This window comes from Scyliorhinus canicula, chromosome 9, assembly GCF_902713615.1.
Source record: "Scyliorhinus canicula chromosome 9, sScyCan1.1, whole genome shotgun sequence".
NCBI classification, from domain to species: domain Eukaryota; kingdom Metazoa; phylum Chordata; class Chondrichthyes; order Carcharhiniformes; family Scyliorhinidae; genus Scyliorhinus; species Scyliorhinus canicula.
In genome coordinates, this window is record NC_052154.1 from 103280867 (window position 1) to 103302894 (window position 22028).

The window sequence follows — 22028 nt, forward strand, 5'->3', positions numbered from 1 at the left end:
TGTCAGGCCGAGCCTGTATATTGTCCAGGTCTTGCTGCATTTGGACACTGACTGCTTCAGTGTCTGAGGGATCAGGGATGGTGTTGAACATTGTGCAATCATCTGCAAACATCCACACTTCTGAGCTTATGATGGAAGGAAGGTCATCGACAAAGCAGCTGAAGATGGTTGGCCTGGAACACGACCCTGAGGAACTCCTGCAGTGGTGTCCTGGAGCTGAGGTGGTTGACCACAACCATCTTCCTCTGTGCCAGGTATGGCTCTAATTAGCAGAGAGTTTCCCCCCCTGATTCCCATTGACTCCAGTTTAGCCAGGGCTCCTTGATGTCATTCAGTGAAATGCTGCCTTGATGTCAAGGGCAGTCATTCTCACCTCACCTCTGGCATTCAGCTCTTTTGTCCATGTTTGAACCAAGGCGGTAATGAGGTCAGGAGCTGAGTAATGGAACCCAAACTGAGCATCAGTCAGCAGATTATTGCTAAGTAAGTGCTGTTTGATAGTGCTATTGATTGCATTAATTGGCTGGGTTGGATTTGTCCTGTTTTTTGTGTACAGGATATACCTGTGCAATTTTCCACATTGTTGGGTAGGTGCCAGTGTTGAGGAAGGATATTTATGGAGTCTCCTCCTCCAGTGAGGTTTTTAAATTGTCCACCACCATTCATGAATAAATCTGGCAGGACCGCAGAGTTTAGATCTGATCTGTTGGTTGTGATATTGATTAACTCTGTCTATTACTTGCTGCTTATGCTGTTTGGCATGCAAGTAGTCCTGTGCTGTAGCTTTGCTAGGTTGATACCTCATTTTTAGGGACTCCCCGCAATGGAGCTCCCCAGAGGGCCTCGCCCTGCTACAGTGCAGTGCCAGAACACTGACTGGGCATGTTCCACACCATCTGGGGGCTATACCTTGCTGTGCACCCCTGGCGTGGTCATCATGACTGGTTTTTGTTTTTGAAAACAAGTAGTGATTCGTGTCAGCGTGGTTGAGAGTGGGAGAAGTGGCATCAAATCCACTAATGATTTAATAGATGCAAATAGGGCTCACACCGTTGCTGGGCGTCAACCTGATTGCATCATTGGAGATGGAGGTGAAGATTGGAAACCAAAACCTCACCCGCACAAATCCTATTTTGGCCTCGTGGGATTTAGCGGCCATTATGGTATTTGTAAACGTGGCTAGCGCAGCTGCTAAATTGTGACTTGTAACATCCAATATTCTCACACTTGCATTGAATATGACACTCACTTCCCATTAGTCAATTATTCCAGTGGTATCCTCCCTCCTCTCATGGCTGTTATTTACTTGGGGAAAGCCAGCAGGATCCGAGGTCCCCTTGTGTTAGCCAGTTACCTGAGGTAAGGGAGTGGTTTCAAGCCATTTCAGGATAGTCAACTGGAGTTAATTGTGGAGTGGTGATATTTGTATGATTCAGTCTGAGTGCAGATGGGAGAGGCCACAGAAATGATGAGCTCAGTGGGCTATCCTCTGTGTCCGACTGTCAACAGCAATTGGAATGTTGATGTCGGGCCTGGGAAGAGCTGGACTGCTAATGTCTGGGTGGGGCAGAGCCCAACTGGTTAGGTGGGCACTAATCTTAAACTGGATCGATCACGAATGTTTTAAAATAAATGATGGTCTCAGGAATGATAATTGTGGTCAAATGTAACAGAATGGGTAATGACTCATTGGGCGGCACGGTAGCACAGGGGTTAGCACTGTTGCTTCACAGCACCAGGGTCCCGGGTTCGCTACCCGGCGGAGTCTGCACGTTCTCCCCGTGTGTGCGTGGGTTTCCTCCGGGTGCTCTAGTTTCCTCCCATAGTCCAAAGATGTGCAGGTTAGGTTAATTGGCCATGCTAAAAGAATTGCTCTTAGTGTCGAGAAAGGTTGGGTAGGATTGCTGGATTGTGGGGATAGGGTGGAGGTGTGGGCTTAAGTGGGGTGCTCTTTCCAAGGGCTGGTGCAGACCCGATAGGCCGAATGGCATCCTTCTGCACTGTAAATTCTATGATTGAAGCAGAAGAGGGGGGATCACTGTGAGGCATCCTATGGGTAAATGATGTGAGAGTTTTTCTCTTGCCCCGTTGTAGATTTGGGGAGGGGATTAAACTTTGCAGTCTCTTTCTTCCTGATTTCAAAGGAATTTTCTTTTCTGCAGCTGTTCAGAGTGTGGGTCCTAAATTTGAATGATGATGAGGACAGGACCTGCGTTGCTTGGTATATCTCGAGTCAAGTTCGCATTGATCCCTATCGAGGGCAATTATTGGTCAATTAAACCCTCCCAGCAAATGCTTTTTGGGTCGTTGATGCAGGCATTACTGAACAAAGTGTTGTTCTGCTGCCCTCTTGGACAGAGGATTAACTACTTGTGAAAAGTAAAGGCTAGTTTTGTGGAGAGATGCTGCCTTGCCTCCCAGTGGCCAGATTTACACAATACTAGGTTTCAAAATCAGCACCTTGGATTTCCCCACATGTGACTGGCTAAGGCTCCATAACACCTTTGCAGCTGCTTACTGTGGGTCTGACCAACTGAGGTCATTACTGATGTAATGATCCCCATGTCCCAGCTCACATTGAATACGTTGAAAGTTAAAGGGCCCAATTAGCCCCACCCTTTCCGTGACTACCCTTTTTACTATTGATCTGCTTATAAAAAAGTATTGGCTTCTCTTTAAAGTTAGTCACTGAGCCAGTGCCATACTCTCTCCGCCATAGGGGCTGGTTGAGCACAGGGCTAAATCGCTTGGTTTGAAAGCAAACCAAGCCAGGCCAGCAGCACGGTTCAATTCCCGTACAGCCTCCCCGAACAGGCGCCGGAATGTGGTGACTAGGGCCTTTTCACAGTAACTTCATTGAAGCCTACTTGCGACAATAGGCGATTTTCATTTCATTTTATTTGATTTCACTCATTCCTTATAGTCCTTCATACTTTCTCATTTCGGCTAGACTCTCTCCTGTATTATGAATCGTGCAATTGTCATGACAGGTAATTCCAGCTCTGGGTGTCCTTGGGTTCCTAATGGGAATGTGACCACTATGTAGCCGAACTGCCTCCTCTTTCCATTTCCCTTGCTCAATTACTGGGCTTCTTGCCAAGTTTTGATCACAATCCACCTAGGCCAGATAATTTCGTAAGTTTTTGAAGCTAGCCTTTGATGGCATCTCATCCTATTCCATCACTGTTCTAGACCATCCAGTCTATTATGATCACTGGTCCCTGACTTTACAGCAACAACTTAATTTATATAGCTCCTTACAATAATAATAATCTTTATTGTCACAAATAGGCTTACAACACTGCAATGAAGTTACTGTGAAAATCCCCTAGTTGCCACATTCCGGCGTCTGTTCAGATACACTGAGGGAGAATTCAGAATGTCCAAATTACCTAACAGCACATCTTTCGGGACTTCTGGGAGGAAATCGGAGCACACGGAGGAAACCTAGGCAGATCCAGGGAGAGCGTGCAGACTCCACAAGGACTGTGATCCAAGCTAGGAATCGAACTTGGGACCCTGGCGCTGTGAAGCAACAGTGCTAACCACCGTGTTACTGTGCCGCCCTTTAACATAATGAAATGTCATGAGATGCTTCACAGGAGCATTATGAAACAAAGTGTGACATGGAATCAAGTAACAAGCTATTAGATTACAAGAGCAAAGGCTTGGTCAAAGAGGTGGGTTTTAAGGAGTGCCTTTGGGAGAAAAGCGTGGTGGAGAGGTGTAGGGAGGGAATTCCAAAGCTTGGGGGGGCCGAGGTAACTGGAAGCACGGCCACAATGGCGGGGCAGTTAAAATTGGGAATGCTCAAGAGGCCAGAATTGGGCATAATTGGAGGCCAGAAGTGCAGATACGTGGAAGGGTTGTGGGGTTGGAAGAGATCACAGATGGGGAGAGGAAGAGTCATTGTGGGATTTGAAAACCAGGATGAGAATGTTAAATTTGAGATGTTGCTTGACCGAGAACCAATGTAGGTAAGTGAGCACAGGAGTGATCAAGGAATAGGACTTGCTACAAGTTAAGACACAAACAGTGTGGGAGATTAGCTGGGAGCGTATTGAATAGTCGAGTCGAGAGCTAACCCAACAGATGAGGTGAGATTGAAGAAGTTTTAAAAAAAAATAATTTTTATTCACATTTTCACAAAAGAAAACAATAACAGAAAATTCTAAGAACAAAAAAAAACAGAACCCCCTCCCCCCCCGCCGTAAATACAAAAGAGAAACAATAAATTAACGCCCGTCATTGGCAAAAAGCAGATATTCAACCCAAAACAAAAACAAAGAGAACCCCCCCCCCCCCCCCCAAACTCCCCGGGTTGCTGCTGCTGCTGACCTTTTGTTTTACCGTTCTGCCAGGAGATCTAGGAATGGTTGCCATCTCCTGAAAAACCCCTGCACTGACCCCCTTAGGGCAAATTTCACCCTCTCCAATTTAATAAACCCCGCCATATCGTTGACCTAGGCCTCCACGCTTGGGGGCCTCGCATCCTTCCACTGAAGAAGAATCCTCCGCCGGGCTACTAGGGACGCAAAGGCCAGAACACCGGCCTCTTTCGCCTCCTGCACTCCCGGCTCCACTGCAACCCCAAATATTGTGAGTCCCCAGCCTGGATTGACCCTGGATCCTACCACCCTCAATACCGTCCTTGCTACACCCTTCCAAAATTCCCCCAGCGCTGGGCATGCCCAGAACATGTGGACATGGTTTGCTGGGCTCCCTGAGCACCTAATACACCTGTCCTCGGTCCCAAAAAAAGGCTCATCCTTGTCCCGGTCATATGAGCCCTATGCAGTACCTTAAACTGTATGAGGCTAAGCCTCGCACACAAAGAGGAGGAGTTCACCCTTTCTAGGGCATCCGCCCACGTCCCCTCCTCAATCTCCTCACCCAGCTCCTCCTCCCATTTGAGATTGAAGAAGTTGAGCGATGTATGGAGCTGCAACTAGCTAGTCTTAGTGATGACAGAAAGATGAGACCAGAAGCTCCTGTCAGGGTCAAATATGACACAAACAAACTGGATTAATCTCATGCTGTCGCCAGGGCGAGAGCTAGTTGTTACGGAACAGAATTTATTGTGGAAATTGAAAAAAATGACTTCAGTCTTTCTAATATTTAATTTGAGGAAATTTCTGCTCATCCAGTACCATGTACGTCAGGTAAACAGCTTGATACTTTAGGTCCTGAAACTGCACCTTCCAAACCTGCAACCACCACCATCTACATGGTCAAGGACAGCAGATACCTGGAAACACCACCACCTGCAACTTCGCCACCAAGCCACTCACCATCCTGACTTGGAAATATATCACCGTTCCTTCGCTATCGCTGGGTCAAAATCTTGGCATTCCTTCCCTAACAGCGTAGTGGGTGTACCTACACCACAGGGTCTGCAGTGGTTCAAGAAGGCAGCTCACCACCACCTTTGCAACCGCAATTAGGGATGGACAACAAATGTTGGCCTAGCCAGCAACACCCACATCCCATGAATGAATAAAAAAAGATGACAGAGGAGCCAAGAGAAGTGGTGGTGAGGTAGAGCTGGGTGTTGTCAATGTCCATGTGAAGATTGGTGTTGTGCCTTTGGCTGATGTTGCCCAGGGGTAGCATGTAGATAGAAATGAATTAATTATTGGGGAAGTAACAGTGAGAGCAGGAATAGATGCCATTGAAAATAATTATCTGGCTGTGCTTAGATAAGAACGGGACCATGTGAGAGCGGTCTCGAGGTGGATGACAGTGGAGTGGCAATGGAAGAGGATGGTGTTGGCAACCATGTCACAACCTTTAGATATTCACTCCCTGCAACGCACAGTGGCAGCTGGGTGTACCATCTGCAAGATGCACTGCCACAACTCACTAAGGTGCCTTCAACAGCACCCTCCAACCTGCAACCGTTACCACCTAGAATGGCATGGGCTGCAGATACCTGGGATCACCACCACCTGCAAGTTCCCCTCCAAGCTGCTCACCATCCTCATTTGGAAATATATTTTCTTTCCCTTATTGGCAAAACCTGGAACTCCCTGCCCAACGTCACACAGACTGTAGCTATTCAGGAAGGCAGATCACCACCACCTTATTTAGGGCAGTTAGAGAGTAACAATAAATGTTAGCCCAGCCAACGACTCCCACATCCCATAAACAAATAAAACAATTGCTCATCCACTGAAACATTTTCCACTTGCCCTACTCAATTCCCCAGAACTAGATCCAGCGCCATTGGTCATTCCCCTTCATGCTGGGATGATAAACATATTGATCAGCAAACTTCTCTTGCATACACTTCCAGAATTTTTTCTCTCTCTCTCTCTCTCTCTCTCCCCCCCGCCCTCCCCCCTCTCACCAGCCCCCAGTTACTCAATAAGCTGTTATTATCATCGTCTAATTTAGGATAATTGAAGTCTCACATTATCACTATTCTAATAGTTCTTCATTTTCTATAATTTGCCTGTAAATACCTTCCTCTATTTCTTTCCTTTGTTTGATGGCCGGCAGTATACACACTGAAACATAACAGCCCCTTTGCTGTTCCTTAATTCTCAATTCTCACCCAGATACTGTTTTTTAAAAAAAATATTTTATTCTCCTCCTTTTTCACATTTTCTCCCAAATTTACACCCGCCAACAATAAACAATAATCAGTAACAAATATGTCAATCCCCATATCAATAACAACGATCCCATCCTCCCACCAAACCCCATATATTAGCCCGCATGTTCACATAAACAAATGACAAAAAGGAATCAGGAATCGCCATGGTCACCATTAACGCACACAGCCCCCCACCCCCCCAACTAATGTTCGATGTTATCCAGTTCTTAAAAGTGCAGAATGAATAATACCCATTAATTGTAGAACCCCTCCATCCTTCCCCTCAGTTCAAACTTAACCTTCTCAAGAGTCAAGAATTCCAACAGGTCCCCCCCGCCACGCCAGGGCACAGGGTGAAGAGGTTGCTCTCCAACCCATCAGGATCTGCCTTCGGGTGATCAATGAAGCGAAGGCTACAACATCTGCCTCCGCACCCGTTGCCAACCCTGGCTGGTTCGACACCCCGAATATGCCCCCCCCCCCCCCCCCCCCCCCCCCCCCCTGCTCTGCATACTACGTTCAGCTGGATCAGCCCCAACCTCGCGCACGAGGTGGACCGCTGCCACTACCCCCTTCAATAGCCGCCCTGTCATCAGCACCTCCCCCAGCAATGTGGAGGCCGGCTCCACCGTGAAGCTCTGTATCTCCTTTCTGGAAAAATCTCGAACCTACGTGTATCTAAACATTCTCCCTGCTTCAGCCCATATTTCGCTTCCAGCTCCTTCAATCCTGCAAACGGACCCCTAAGAAACAAATCTTTTAGCGTCTTAATCCCCTTCTCCTCCCATTTCTGAAAATTTCCATCCCACCTCTCTGGCTCAAATCTGTGGTTCCCCCGAATCGGCATTTCCCTCGACCCTGCCCCCAGCCCGAAGTGTTGGCGAAATTGCCTCCAAATTCTCAATGAAACTATTATTACCGGACTCCCTGAGTATTTCTCTGGGGCCATCGGGAGCGGCGTTGTTGCTAGTGCTTTCAGTCCCGACCCCCTGCACAAACTCGCCTCCATTCTGACCCACTGGGAATCAACCCCTCTGACCCAGCTCCGCATCTTCTCCACATTCGCCGCCCAGTAATAATACATCAAGTTCGGAAGACGCGAACCCCCTGCCAGCTTTCCCCTCTGTGGCAGCACCTTTCTAACTTTGGCCACCTTCCCTCCCCAAATGAACAAAGTAATCATTCCCTCAATCTCTCTGAAAAAAGCCTTTGGCAGGAAAATCGGCAGGCATTGGAAAATAAACAGAAATCGCAGCAACACGTTCATTTTAACCGCCTGCACCCGACCCGCCAGTGACAGAGGGAGACCATCCCACCTTGCCAGATCAGCTTTCACTCTCCCCACCAAACTAGAAATGTTGTACCTGTGGAGCCTCCCGACTCCCAGGCAACCTGCACCCCCAGGTACTTAAAGTGAGCCCCTGCCCTACGGAATGGCAGCCCTCCCACCTTTGCCCCCACTCCCGATCGAGACACCACAATATACTCACTCTCTTGTCTAGATTTAGGTTGTACCCCGAGAAAGACCCAAACACCCGAAGCAGGTCCAATATTCCCCCTATCGACACACTCGGTTCCGACACGTATAACAGCAAGTCATCGGCATATAAGGACACCCTATGCTCTATCCCCCCTGCACTATTCATTTCCATACCCTCGAACTTCTTAATGCAATGGCCAACGGCTCAATCGCGAGTGCAAACAGCAGGGGGGTACATAGGACATACCTGCCTAGTCCCACGGTGGAGAGAAAAGTATCTTGAGCTGATGTTGTTTGTGTGGACACTCGCCTTCGGCTCCTTATATAGTAGCTTAAATCTTGGTCCAATCCCAAACCGCTCCAGAACTGCCATCGTGACCCCATTCTACCAGGTCAAACGCCTTCTCAGCGGCCAATACCACAACCACCTCTGTTTCCTTCCCCTCCGCCGGTGCCACAACCACGTTCAATACCCTTCTAATGTTTGGGAAGAGCTGCCTCCCTCTCACAAACCCCGTCTGATCTTCACCTGTCACCTTCGGGAAGCACTCCTCCAGCCTGCCCGCCAGTACCTTCGCCAATACTTTTGCGTCCATATTCAAAAGTGATATGGGCCTATACGACCCACACTCGTCGGGACCTTATCTTTTTTTTGCAACAGGGAAATCGACGCCTGCCCCAAAGTTTGTGGCAGCACCCCTTCCCTATCGCCTCTTCAAACATCTCCACCATCAGGGGTGTCAGCTTATCCTTGAATTTTTTATAATATTCCAGTAGAAACCCATCCGGCCCTGCCACCCTCCCTGACTGCATCCTCCCAATCGCATCTTTTATCTCCTGCTCCTTTATCGCTCTTTCCAATGTAGCCCTGTCCCCCCTCCCCTAACCTCGGGTACTCCAACCCATCTAGAAATTCCTGCATCTCCCGCTCTCCCCCATGTGGCTCTGACTTGTATAACCTCTCATAAAATTCCTCAAAGACTTTGTTACTCAGATCCGGAGCCACCACCAACCCCCCTACCCTTCTTATCCACTATCATCATACCACCGGGCCCTGCCCCATGAGCTTGACCGCCCCTATCCATTATTAACAATTGCCTCCTCCACCAATTACTTCAATGCAACCGCCAGCTCCTTCCTCAAAACCTCCATGCGCCTCGCAAACTGCTTTTCCAACTCCACAGCCATCACCTCGGTCATCTTTTCCACCGTAAGCAGTGCAGCCTCACCATGCGGTCCGGCATCCGCCATCTTGTCAGCGCTTTTGCTGGTCCTCTCATGCAACGGCGAGCCCGCGTTTCCTCCCTTCTTTGACGCTGCTTTTTGCATGCTTTAACGACTTATTTTTACTTTTTTTTCCCCCTTCTTTCCTCCTTCAATGTTTTTCCAAAATAAAATTCTCCCTTCACGAAAAAGAAGAAAAAATATATATATTTTTTTCCACAAACTTTCTTTGAAACTTCTCTCTCTTCTTTATTGTATTCCTCAAGCATTGCCCTGGGACTGGACTTCAGACTTCTTAAAACATTCAAGGCAGGAGCCACCCGATGTGGAACATCTCACCTACCCTGGCCTCGGGCCCGCTGCCTCGGCCTCCGTTTAGCTCTGCCCCCGCTGCTCCGACCTCCGCGCGCCCTGGGCCCGACGCCTCAGCTCCAGCCGCCCGACACCCGCACGGGGTTCCTCGCCGGTTTGCAAACCGGCTCCTCTGGACGGCCCCAAAGGCCGACAACAATCGGGGGGGGGGGGGGGGGAAGAGTGAATAATCGGGGAAACCCCCGAATGCGCCACAAATAGTGGCCACTGGCAAGAGCTCCTCACCAGATACTGTCTTTGACTGATCAATTACATCTTCCCTCCCCAGTGCTATAATAGGTAATTTAATCAGTACTTCCACTCTCGTTTTCCTCTTCCCCTGTTTTTCCTTGAATAACTTTAGACAGGAATATTACGTTCCTAATTGCCTTTTGCTTTGAACCAGGCTTCAATTTTGCCACTAAAGATAGTCCCAGTTGGTAACTTGTGCCTGTACCTCAGTAATCTTATTTGCCAAGCTCTCTGCATTTATACAGATGCACTTAAACCTATTTTAGAGAGCTTTTCATTTGCCCCATGTCTAATTCCTGCTATTCTAGTGTTCACGCTCTGCAAATAGTTTAAACCCTTCCCAGTCATACAGGTTCACCTTCCTGTGAGGACATTTGTCCTAGCTCTGTTGAAGTGCGACCATAAGATACAGGAGCAGATTAGGCCACTCGGCCCATGGAGTCTACTCCGCCATTCAATCATAGCTGATATTTTCTCATCCCCATTCTCCTGCCTTCTCCCCATAACCCCTGATCCTCTTATTAATCAAGAACCTATCTGTCTCTGTCTTAAAGACACTCAGTGATTTGGCCTCCACAGCCTTCTTCGGCAAAGTGTTTCACAGATTGACCAACATCTGGCTGAAGAAATTCCTCCTCATCTCTGTTTTAAAGGATCGTCCCTTTAATCTGAGACTGTGTCCTCTGGTTCTAGTTTTTCCTACAAGCACAAACATACTCTCCACGTCCACTCTATCCAGGCCTCGCAGTATCTTGTAAGTTTCAATAAGATCCCCTCTCATCCTTCAAAACTCCAACTTGCACAGACCCAGATTCCTCAACCGTCACTCATACAACAAGCTCTTCATTCCAGGGATCATTTTTGTGAACCTCCTCTGGATCCTTGCCAAGGCCAGCACATCCTTCCTTCTATACAGGGCCCAAAACTGCTCTCAATACTCCAAATGGGGTCTGTCCAGAGCCTTATACAGCCTCATAAGTACATCCCTGGTCTTGTATTCTAACCCTCTTGACATGAATGCTAACATTGCATTTGCCTTCTTAACTGTCTACTGAACCTGCACATTAACCCTAAGGGAATCGTGAACAAGGATTCCCAAGTCCCTTTGTGCTTCTGATTTCCTAAGCATTTCCCCATTTAGAAAATAGTCTATGCCTAAATTCCTCCTTCCAAAGTGCATAACCTCACACTTTTCCACATTGTATTTCATTTGCCACTTCATTGCCCACTCTCCTAGATTGTCCAAATCCTTCTGCAGCCCCCTTGCTTCCTCAATACTACCTGTCACCTCTACAGATCTTTGTATCATCTGCAAACTTAGTAACAATGCCTTCAGTTCCTTCTTCCAGATCATTAATGTATATTGTGTTAGGTTGTGGTCCCAGCACAGACCCGTAAGTCACACCACCAGTCACCGGCTGCCATCCTGGAAAAGATCCCTTTATCCCCACTCTCTGCCTTGTTCCAATCAGCCAATCGTCTATCCATGCCAGGATCTTACCCTTAACACCATGGGCTCTTAACTTATTTATCAGTCTCCTATGCGGCACCTTGTTAAAGGCCTTCTGGAAATGTAATAAAATCACGCCAACTGGTTCTCCTTTGTTGAACTTCCTTGTTACCTCCTCAAAGAACTCTAACAGATTTGTCAGACGTGACCTCCCTTTGACAAAGCCGTGCTGACTCAGTCCTATTTTACCATGCACTTCCAAGTACTTCGCAATGTCATCTTTAATAACAGACTCTAAAACAGACAGCCTATAATTTCCCGTCTTCTGCCTCCCTCCCTTCTTAAACAGTGGTTTTACATTAGCCACTTTCCAGTCCTCTGGGACCCTTTCTGCATCCAGTGATTCCTGAAAGATCACCGCCAATGCCTCCACAATCTCCTCAGCTATCTCTTTTAGGACCCTGGGGTGTAGTCCATCCGGTCCAGATGACTTATCCCCCTTTCGACCTTTCAGTTTCCCCAGAACCTTCTCCTTAGTGATGGCCACTGCACTCACTTCTGTCCCCTGATTCTCCTGGAGCTCTGGCATCCCACTGGTGTCTTCCACCATCAAGACTGATACAAAGTGACTATTCAGTTCGTCTGCCATTTCTTTGTTTCTTATTGTTGCTTCTCCAGCCACATTTTCCAGTGGTCCAATATCTATTTTTGCCTCTCTTATCTTTTATATATTGAAAGAAACTCTTCCTATCTTTTATATTACTAACTAGCTTGCACTCATATTTCATCTTCTCTCCCCTTAATGCCTTTTTAGTTGTCCTCTGCTCGCTTTTAAATGATTCCCAATCTTCTGGTTTCCCACTAATCCTTACCACTTTGTATGCTTTTTCTTTTGCTTTTATACTGTCCTTGACTTCCTTCGTCAACCATGGACCTTGTCCTGTACTTGGCATGTTTCCTCTTCCTTGGGATGAATTTCTGTTGTTCCTCCTGAATAACCCCCAAAAACTCCTACCATTCCTGTTCCACTATCTTCCTTGCTAGTCTTCTTTTCCAACCCACCAATCTTTCTCCAGAGTTGTCTGCCTTTGTATGTAGCTCCGTATAAATGTGACTGTTTACCTGTGATCTCTTCTCCCCAGGCTGAAGAGTTTGATGGCTTTGTATTAGAGGTCTGGAGCCAACTTGGTGGTCAGAGACGGAAGTAAGTAAAAGTATATTGATCATGAGCTGTTACTGCTGGTTTGAAGGGAAAGAAGATTGGAAAGAAGTTATCTGTCCTCCGGCCTTTGCAGGACAACACAGAAAACAAAACAAGCCAGTTTGTTGGGGTGGGGGGGCGGAGTGCAGTTTCTTGTGACCATGCAGTTCGAAGAGCAGCTGATTGGTTTTCTGCCCGTCCATCAGGCGGGGCTTGAATAGGTTGATGCGAGGAGGATGTTTCCTCCAGTTAGGAAATCTAAAAAAAGGGGGTTCCAGTCTCAGAATAAGGGATTGGCCATATAGGACTGCAGTGAAAATGTTTTCACTCAAAGAATAATGAATCTTGGGAATTTGGCCGCTGTACAATAATTGTGTTTAATTGTATGTAAGTAGTGGGCATTAACTGAGCAAATGTGCCCCTAAATTGGCACAGATTAAAATTGTGGCTGTTCTATTAGTAGGTATATGATTGCAATGTTTAACTCTGTAAATAAATATACAAGTGTGTAAAGATTGGCTCCAGTTCTAACCTTTGGCTTTTGAGAGGAGAATGCTGCAGCAGAGAATTGTTGCCTAAAGTTGAAGAAGACGGGAAGCTGAGAATACTAGAATCCTTTTGACTCTTGGAAAAATGGCAGAAATCAAATGTAAATTGTCAGGTTATGATTACCTTTCTGTTATGATCCCAGTTGAGGCTGCAACTGGACGGGGTGATCCTAGAATGGAACCGTGGCTCAAACGACCCTAACTTTTATCTTTTAATAAAAATGTGGAGGAACAGAGTCACAGGATCGCTAATTAGTTTCAACAAGTAAAAAAAAATGTATTAAACAGGAAAGTTGGATTATTGTACAATGCTCCCCTCCCCTTAAATTAACAATTACACACAAAAACAATTAACGTGGTTAACAAAGTACATCTTAAACTAGAAAAGGTAAAGTCGCCACAGTCCCAGGTGACCATAGGCTGCTTTCCCCTTTTGAGGGTGAGAGCTAACTGGTGGTGATGTAATCTGAGGATCATCATCGGGGCAAGGTTGAGAAGATGGGCCTTGGCACGTAATCATAGCACGTAATGCAGAAGGAGACCATTTGGCCCATCACGTCTGCACTGACCCTTCGAAAGAGCACCCTTCCTTGACCCTATCCCCTACCCCCACCTAACCTTTTGGACACTAAGGGGCAGTTTACCAAGGCCAATCCACCTAACCTGACAATGCAGAAGGAGGACATTCGGCCTATCGGGTCTACACTGAGCCTTGAAAGAGCACCCCTCCCAAGCCCATACCTCCCATCATACCCTTGTAACCCAGTAACCCCACCTAACCTTTGGACACTAGGGGACAATTTAGCATGGCGAATCCACTTAACCTACACATCTTTGGACTGCGGGAGGAAACTGAAGCATCCAGAGGAAGCCCACTCAGACACGGAGAGAAGGTGCAAACTCCCCACAGGCAGTCACCCAAGGCTGGATTTGAATCCGTTTCCTGGAGCTGTGAGGCAGCAGTGCTAACCACTGTGCCACCGGAACAAGCTACTTCACCACTTTTAACAGAGAATCCATTTCAGGATTTCACACCAACCCACTTGGGATTCTATGTCTTGGTTGCTGTGCAAACAGCGCATAATTGCTTTAAATGTTTCATCTACCTCTGAAACATCTTTGCAACTCCCCTGTCTTGTCCAGCTTCTCCTGGCAGACTGGAGAACTGTTCACTCCTCTGTGACCTGGCTCTAACTGCCCTGGCGTCCGGTTAAAACTAAGAACAAAGAAAAGTGCTTCCCTATGGGAAATGGACCCCTGTTGCTAAGCAACGCCCGCTACTACCACTTATTCTTCATGTCGGAACCCCCTCTCAGCCCAATAGAAACGCAGTTGGATGTGGGATTGTTGGCGGATAAGGGTGTGTGAGAGGATGAGGGCGACCATCTGAAGCTATGTAGAGCTGAAAAACACTGGGGTGGTCACGGCCTCCATGCTGTGGGAGGCACTTAAGACTATAGTAAGGGGTGAATTCATCTCGATTCGGGCGCACAGGGAGAGCATGGAAAGAGAGCAAGGCTCATGGGTGAGATTTTGAGGATGGACCGGAGGTACTCTGGTGCGCCAGAGGAGGCGCTATTAAAGGAAAAACCGAGGGTCCAGATGGAGTTTGGGTTGGTGTCCATGGGAAAGGCGGCAGGGCAATTGTGGAGGGCCAGAGAAGTATTTCGTATGGGGGAAAGCGAGCAGGATGTTCGCGCACAAACTGAGGAAGCAAGCCGCGACTAGGGAGATCAGAAGGGTGAAGAGTGAGAGGTGCAAGGTGGTATCGGTGCCAGAGGGGGGTGAATGGAGTATTCAAGGCCTTTTATAGAAATCTGTATGAGTTAGAACCTCTGCCTGAGGAGGAGGGTCCGAGGCGGCTCTTGGATGGGCTGGAGTTTCTGAGGGTGGGGGAGGAGAAGATGCAGGGTTTAGGGGCCTCTATTGACTTGAGGAAGGTGATGGACTGCATAGGTTCGATGCAAGCATAGAAGGCCCCGGGGCCGGATGGAGGTACAGTCGAGTTCTAGAAGAGGTTTGGTGCAGACCTGGGGCCCCTGCTTTTGGGGATGTATAATGATTCGTGTAAGGGGGTTGCCCCCCTCTCACACACACACAATGTCGTAGGCATCCATTCTGTTGATTTTTAAAGAAGGATAAGGACCCGGAGCAGTGTGGGTCGAACCACCCGATTTTGCTGTTAAATGTGGATGCCATGTTAGTGAAGGTGCTATAGATGACTGCGTCCCGGGGGTGATGGGAGAGGACCAGACGGGTTTTGTGAAGGGGCGACAGCTGTCAACAAATGTGCGCAGGTTGCTCAATGTTCTTACACCCTTGGGGGGCAGGGGGGGGAGTAGGTGTTAGAAGTGGTGGTGGCAATGGACGAGGAGAAGGCTTCTGAATGGGTCGTTTGGGTGTATTTGTTGAAGGTGCTAGGCTTGTTTGGGTCTGGCAGCGCTTCGTCGATTGGGATTGGCTGCTGTACAGGGCGCTGATGGCTCGTGTCCGGATGAACAAGACGAGTTTGGAATACTTCGGATTGAACCGGGGGATCGGACAGGTGTGCCTGCTCTTCCCGCTGCTTTCTGCTCTGGCGATAGGGCTATTGACAATGGCGCCCAGGGTGTTGAGGGGCTGGAGAAAGATTGAGCCGGGAGGGGTCAAGCATAGGGTTTCTTTGTATGCAGATGAGCTTCTGTTGTATATCCCTGACCTGGTCGGGAGTTTTGATAAAATTATGGAGATCCTGTCGGAATTTATCTGCTTCTCTGGGTGAACATGGGGGAAAAGTGAGGTGTTCCCGATTAATACCAAAGGGCAGGACGGGAGGTTAGTGGTGTTGCCGTTCCGGGTGGTGGGTGTGAGTTTTTGGTATCTCGGGATACAGGTGGCGCAGAGCTGGGCTCAGTTACATCAATTGAGTTTGGTGTGACTGGTAGAAGATATGAAATCGGACTTTAAGTGGTGAGATGTGTTGCCTTTGTCAGTGGCAGGATGCATGCAGACTGTGTTGCCCAAGTTCCTGTTCGTGTTCCAGAACCTCCCCATCTTTCCAAGTCCTTTTTTAGGAAGATAAATGGGTTGTTTTTTATGTCCGTGTGGGCGGGAAAAACATCCACAGGTCAAGAGTGGTGTATGCGGCCCACATGACGGCTGTGAGTATGAGCCGGTTCTTGCAGGAGTGGAGGATAGGTGTGCGCGGGGAGGAGGGGGGAGCCTGCGAATCAGCTCCGGATGTGACGGCGGGATGTGTTGCAGGCTTGTTATCAGTTGCCGTGGTTGGCTTGGGTTTTGTATCTGTTGATTTTAGTTCTGATATTTCTATGTATATATGCAAAATGCCTTTTAATGAAAAATATTTTTTAAATGAAGTTTTCAGAAAGACAGGAAGGCTGGCTCTCCGTTTTCAGTTTTGTTCCGGGAAGAGAGCTGGGCAGATGCCTGTGAAACATCTCTCCCAGAAAGGCTGGAGTGAGCAGATCAGCACATTCCTTCTAACAGTCCTGTGCAAGTTTAAACCTCTGATCAAAAAGCTGCAAGCAGCCGGCAGCCAGATCTGTGAAAGCCTTGCCTCTGTTTGGAAGGCTGCCAATTTAAAACACTCTCTCTATTAACAATCTGTCTAACGTTTTAAAATGCTTCCAGCCAGTCTGTGTGAAGCAGCACTGGAAGCTAAAGCAGATCTTTCTATCCAGTCAGGCCTGTGAATGTAACTTCTGATTAGAAGGCTGGGGAGCTGAATCTGAGTTTTCTCAACTGATGAACTGTGTTCAAAGACCTTTCTCTCTATAAGCAGTTCAAACTATGGGAGGTTCCAGTCCAATGCCACCTGCTGGGAGAGGGGGCTGTTTAAAAATCTATGTGAAATCCTCAGGTGATAGATTTTAATATTGTCATAGTGAGTCAGAGAGCCTGTCTGATGGAGGTCATTCAACTGAAATTGGCTCCCCAGAGAGAATTCTACTGCTTGCATGTTCTAATTGAAGACAACCGTTAGAGTATACAAACCGACCGATGATTTTAACACTTTGCAACCTTGGAAGATCGGCGGCCACAAAGATCGCGACCTCAGCAATAAAGAACCATCCCACACCCTTTTAATCCCTATTATTTTCAATCCTTTCCCTACCCTCTCCAAGTGTCTGTCTTGTGTGCGTCTGATGGAGGATGGGACAGGGTTTAGGGAATAATTCGATGAGTAAACCATTGTTCCATTCTTAACATATGTTCATCTTTTACTTTTGTTATAAATAAACAGTTTTGTTAATATTTTACTTACAAATCTGTGACTTATTGGAGTAGTCCAATGAGTGTCTGCAACCCATTGGAGAAGTCAAGGTTTAAAGATCTCAGGAAAATACACAAATTATTGGCTAATTCACATATGTTGGGCCTCTGGGGTCTGTTGGGCCTCTGGGGTCTGTGGGGCAGGAATTAAAGCATTTGGGCATCATCTGCCCCATCCACTTCGCAGAATGCGGTCCCGGTATTGAAGCCTGACCGATCCGTATGACTCTGCGGCCACTACAAACTGACCGTGAGCCGGGTATCCCGCCTCAACCATTACCCAATGCTGCGTATCCCGATGTCCTAATTACAATCGCCTCCTAAAAGGAATACCTGGAATATCTCGCTGAAGTCCTCAAGAGGCTTGAGCAGGTTGGTGTCGTCCTCCAAAGGGAGAAATGCATTTTTCATGTCCCTGAGGTCACTTACTTGGGTTATCGGGTGGATAGCTGGGCCTCCATCCAGTGGATGGCAAGGTGCGGGCAATCCGACAGGCCCCCATCCTCATGGCCCGATGGAGCTCCGCTATCTTCTCAAACCGGTGAACTACTACGGAAAATGTTTGATTCAGAATGGCCACGTTGCTCAACCCGCCCTTTGTAAAAAAGGGGCATGATAGGACTGGGGTCCCTCGCACCAGAAGGCCTTCCAGGAGATCAGGCGGCACCAATCGTCAAAATAACTGCTAACACACTTCGACCCGTCTAAGCCGGTGCTCCTCACTGGCCTTAAGGCGTCGGAGTGGTCCTGGCGCACTGGATGCCTGACTGCTCAGAACGGCCAACAGCTTCCGCTTCCCACATACCTGCCAGCCCCGAGCGAAATTACGTGCAGGTTGAGAAGGAAGGTTTGGCTGTTGTATTTGTGGTACGGAAGTTCCATCAGTATGTTTACCGACGTGCCTTCACGATTTATACAGACCATAAGCTTGTGCTGGGATTATTTAAAGAGGACAGGGTGATCGCGCCGATCTCATCCGCCTGGGTCCAACAGTGGGCTTTACTGCTAGCCACCTACAAATGCATCCGAGCTCAAAAATACCACACGCCGATGCGTTGAGCCACTGGCCCCTCTCCACGAAACCGCCAATGCCTGTTTCGGCCGCGGAGGTAATCGTCGTTCTCAACTTCATAGACACCTTGCCAGTATCAAGGAGTAGACCCAGGCAGACGCACAATTGACACGGGACCGGCGTGTGGTTCAATACAGGGCCCAGCATAGAGCACTGCTGGGCCATCTGAGGACCAACACCACAAAGCTACCAGAGCTGAGTGTAGAAGACGGTGTCCTTCTGTGGAGGATACGAGTGGTCGTCCTGAGCAGGGTCCTTGTTGAAGGACCTCCACAATGGGCACCCACGGGAGGCCAAAATGAAGATGCTGGCTCGCAGCTATGTTTGTTGGCCCGGGATGGACTCCGCGATTGAGAGAGTGGCCCAACACTGCGGCCCTTGCCAGCAGCATCCAGAAAATGCACCCATGAGAATCGCCAGGGAAACCATGGTTGTGCATCCAGAAGTACAGTAATTGTAGTATTGTGAGTAGAGTAAATAAATCTAGTTGTTATCCTGCCTACCTGATGCTGTGTGAAGTCTTTGCCATCAGTTATCACAGGAAATAAAGTTTCAAAGTTTAAACAAAAAATTTGCAGACTGCGTCCGGCCTTTAATATACAAATGACCGAGCCCTCCTGCCAGAAGAGGTGGCAGATAAAAGGTCGCATGCACACTGGCGTCAAGTGCCCTGTGCATTCGTGCTTTGGGCAGGAAATTATGAAGAAGAGATTCCACCATTTTGTAGCTGCCAGCAAGCAAGCGCAGGACTGTGTGAAGAACTGAAGATAGATTATTTTGTAATAGGGAAGAGAGGGCCAGAGTCACAAACGGATGACTATCTCGCAACTTAATCTACTGGAGAGAACTTCACAGGAGAGTCCACGGCAGGACAAAGCAGTGCTGGTCTGAGCTGTATACAGAGCTCCAGGGCCTCTGGTGAACAAACAAATTTGAAGAAATCGGAAAACAAAGCAGCATAAAGATAATTACTTGAAGTATGGGTTATTAATTGTGCCACTGCAAATCAGGATGCAAAACCGATATGTGTTATATGCAGGGGAGTGCTGAAAAATTAAAGTTTAAAAACCCTCAAAACTTCAAAGGCAGTTGAAGATGAGTTTGCGAGGCGAAGCAAGGCGAGTTTGAGGACAAACCACTTGATTTTTTTCCAAGGGATGCAGCGGGAACTGAAGTCCGTGGCAGAAATGTAACATTGAGGAACAAAGCAAGTGAGATTGTGAAAATGAATAGGCTCCCCAATCGCATTAAAGATGAACAATAATGGTGTGTTACAAAGGTCAGCCGGTTGGTGAATGTGGGTCCCGGGAAAAAAAGTTTGGAAAACATTGCCTCTCAACTACCTTCTTATTTTCTTAACATTCCGACGTTCTCAGAGTCTGAATCATAAGACCATAGAATCCATACAGACCATTCTGACCATCACATTTGCACCTCTGAGAAACCACACAACCTAGGCCCATTTCCCTGCCCCTCCTATCCCCGTAATGCCACCTAACCCGCACATCTTTAGACGCTAAGGGGCAATTTAGCACAGCCAATCCACCTCATCTGCACTCGTAGCTCTGTTTCTTCAGCGACTGCTAGTTTTGTCAGTCCCTTCGAAATCAGTTTGTTCAGTAACTGTTCTTCATACCATTCAGCATTTAGAAAGCTTCCTGTCCTTCGGAGGCGGCAAGTGCTTCAACTTTTAATGCATTTTTTTTATCCACAATCTTTTGAAGAGCCAATTGCAGGCCTGAAAGGAGATGAATTTCCCCCATCGGTGGCTGCCTGTCTGCTTCTCTCTACACAGACCTTAAAAGCTTTAATTTGGGTGTTTGACCAGCCTGTAACCTGACCCTGTTATAGCAAACATCAGCAGCTGCCTTCATATATTGGTTCATGTCCTGTGTTTTTAAAGCAAAATGTCTAAATTGATTTAGATCATCTCTAATCTTTTAATAATGCAAGTGGAGATGATTCTGTTTAGCTAAATCGCTGGCTTTGAAAGCAGACCAAGCAGACCAGCAGTACGGTTCGATTCCCGTAACAGCCTCCCCGAACAGGCGCCGGAATGTGGCGACTAGGGGCTTTTCACAGTAACTTCATTTGAAGCCTTCATTTAATTTCATTTCATTTTCATTCTGCCCTTATCGAAGATGAGGGAGGTGAGGGTCGGGAAGGCAGGTGAGGGTGGGAAAGGCGAGGCAGGGGGAGATGAGGGTCGGGAAGGCAGGTGAGGGTGGGAAAGCGAGGCGGGGGAGGTGAGGGTTGGGAAGGCGAGGTGAGGGTCGGGAAAGCGAGGCGGGGGAGGTGAGGGTTGGGAAGGCGAGGCTGGGGAGAGGTGATGGTGGGGAAGGCAAGGCGGGGGGAGGTGATGGTGGGGAAGGCAAGGCGGGGGGAGGTGAGGGTCGGGAAGGCGAGGCAGGGGGGGAGGTGAGGGTCGGGAAGGCGAGGCAGGGGGGGAGGTGAGGGTTGGGAAGGCGAGGCTGGGGAGAGGTGATGGTGGGGAAGGCAAGGCGGGGGGAGGTGATGGTGGGGAAGGCAAGGCGGGGGGAGGTGAGGGTCGGGATGGCGAGGCAGGGGGGGAGGTGAGGGTCGGGAAGGCGAGGCAGGGGGGGAGGTGAGGGTTGGGAAGGCGAGGCTGGGGAGAGGTGATGGTGGGGAAGGCAAGGCGGGGGGAGGTGATGGTGGGGAAGGCAAGGCGGGGGGAGGTGAGGGTCGGGAAGGCGAGGCAGGGGGGGAGGTGAGGGTCGGGAAGGCGAGGGTGGGGGAGGCAAGGCGGGGACGGGGAGGTGAGGGTCGGGAAGGCAGGTGAGGGTGGGAAGGAGTTTTAAAAGAGAATTTGCAGTCAAGACAAGAGGCCGGCTTGTTACCTCCTCCAAGACAATCCTGGAAAAGGAAGCTGACAGCCTGCTGGTGCTCTGGTCCAGGTCAGATATGACACTGAATGGCTAAACCAGTTGTCTGCAAAATCTTTTCCAGTGTGTGACCTTTGGATTTAAGGGAGTAGAGATGAGGGCTGGAAAGGGGGAATGTGCAAGGTTTGAGTGTAATAGTTTAAGAAGAACTCGGATATCAAAGGTGGAAGTTAGGGTGTGGTAAGCAAGATGGCAAGGCAGAAATATTCTCGTGACCCGAGACCCAGTGGGTAGAACATTGGGAATTTGAGAATGCAGTTAAGTGGGGGAGATTTTTCCTCCAGGGAGGGAAACAATAGAAATTGTAATTTAGAGGAGGAAATGAGATGTGGATGTCAAGTGATCCAAAGGAGTTATCAAAGATGGTCTTTGCTAGCTACCGATGGAGGTAGGAAGGCCACATGATATGACAGGTTAAGGAGGTTGCCATGAATAGGGATTGGAATATTTACATAGAGGATGAGATGAAGGGAAAATAAGGGAGCAGGGGATATCTCCCCACAGGTTGTAGTCATATTCAGCACAATCATCTGAGTCTCAGGACATCACTGCAGGATTTCCCCAGGATAGTGTCCTTGGCCCAACCATCTTCAGTTGCTTCATCAGTGACCTTCCCTTCATTTCCTAAGAGCAGAAGTGGGGATGTTTGCTGATGATGGTGACACAGTGGTTAGCAC

General features: G+C 48.2%; 1 protein-coding gene across 1 annotated transcript in view; it reads left to right on the plus strand.

Moving 5' to 3' along the window:
* chid1 (chitinase domain containing 1) overlaps window positions 1-22028 on the plus strand; it is a 190395-nt gene that overhangs the window by 61287 nt on the left and 107080 nt on the right. Inside the window, exon 6 of the mRNA XM_038806039.1 lies at window positions 12498-12559. Within this exon, the coding sequence (XP_038661967.1) occupies window positions 12498-12559 (62 nt within the window). The remainder of the gene's footprint in view (window positions 1-12497; window positions 12560-22028) is intronic.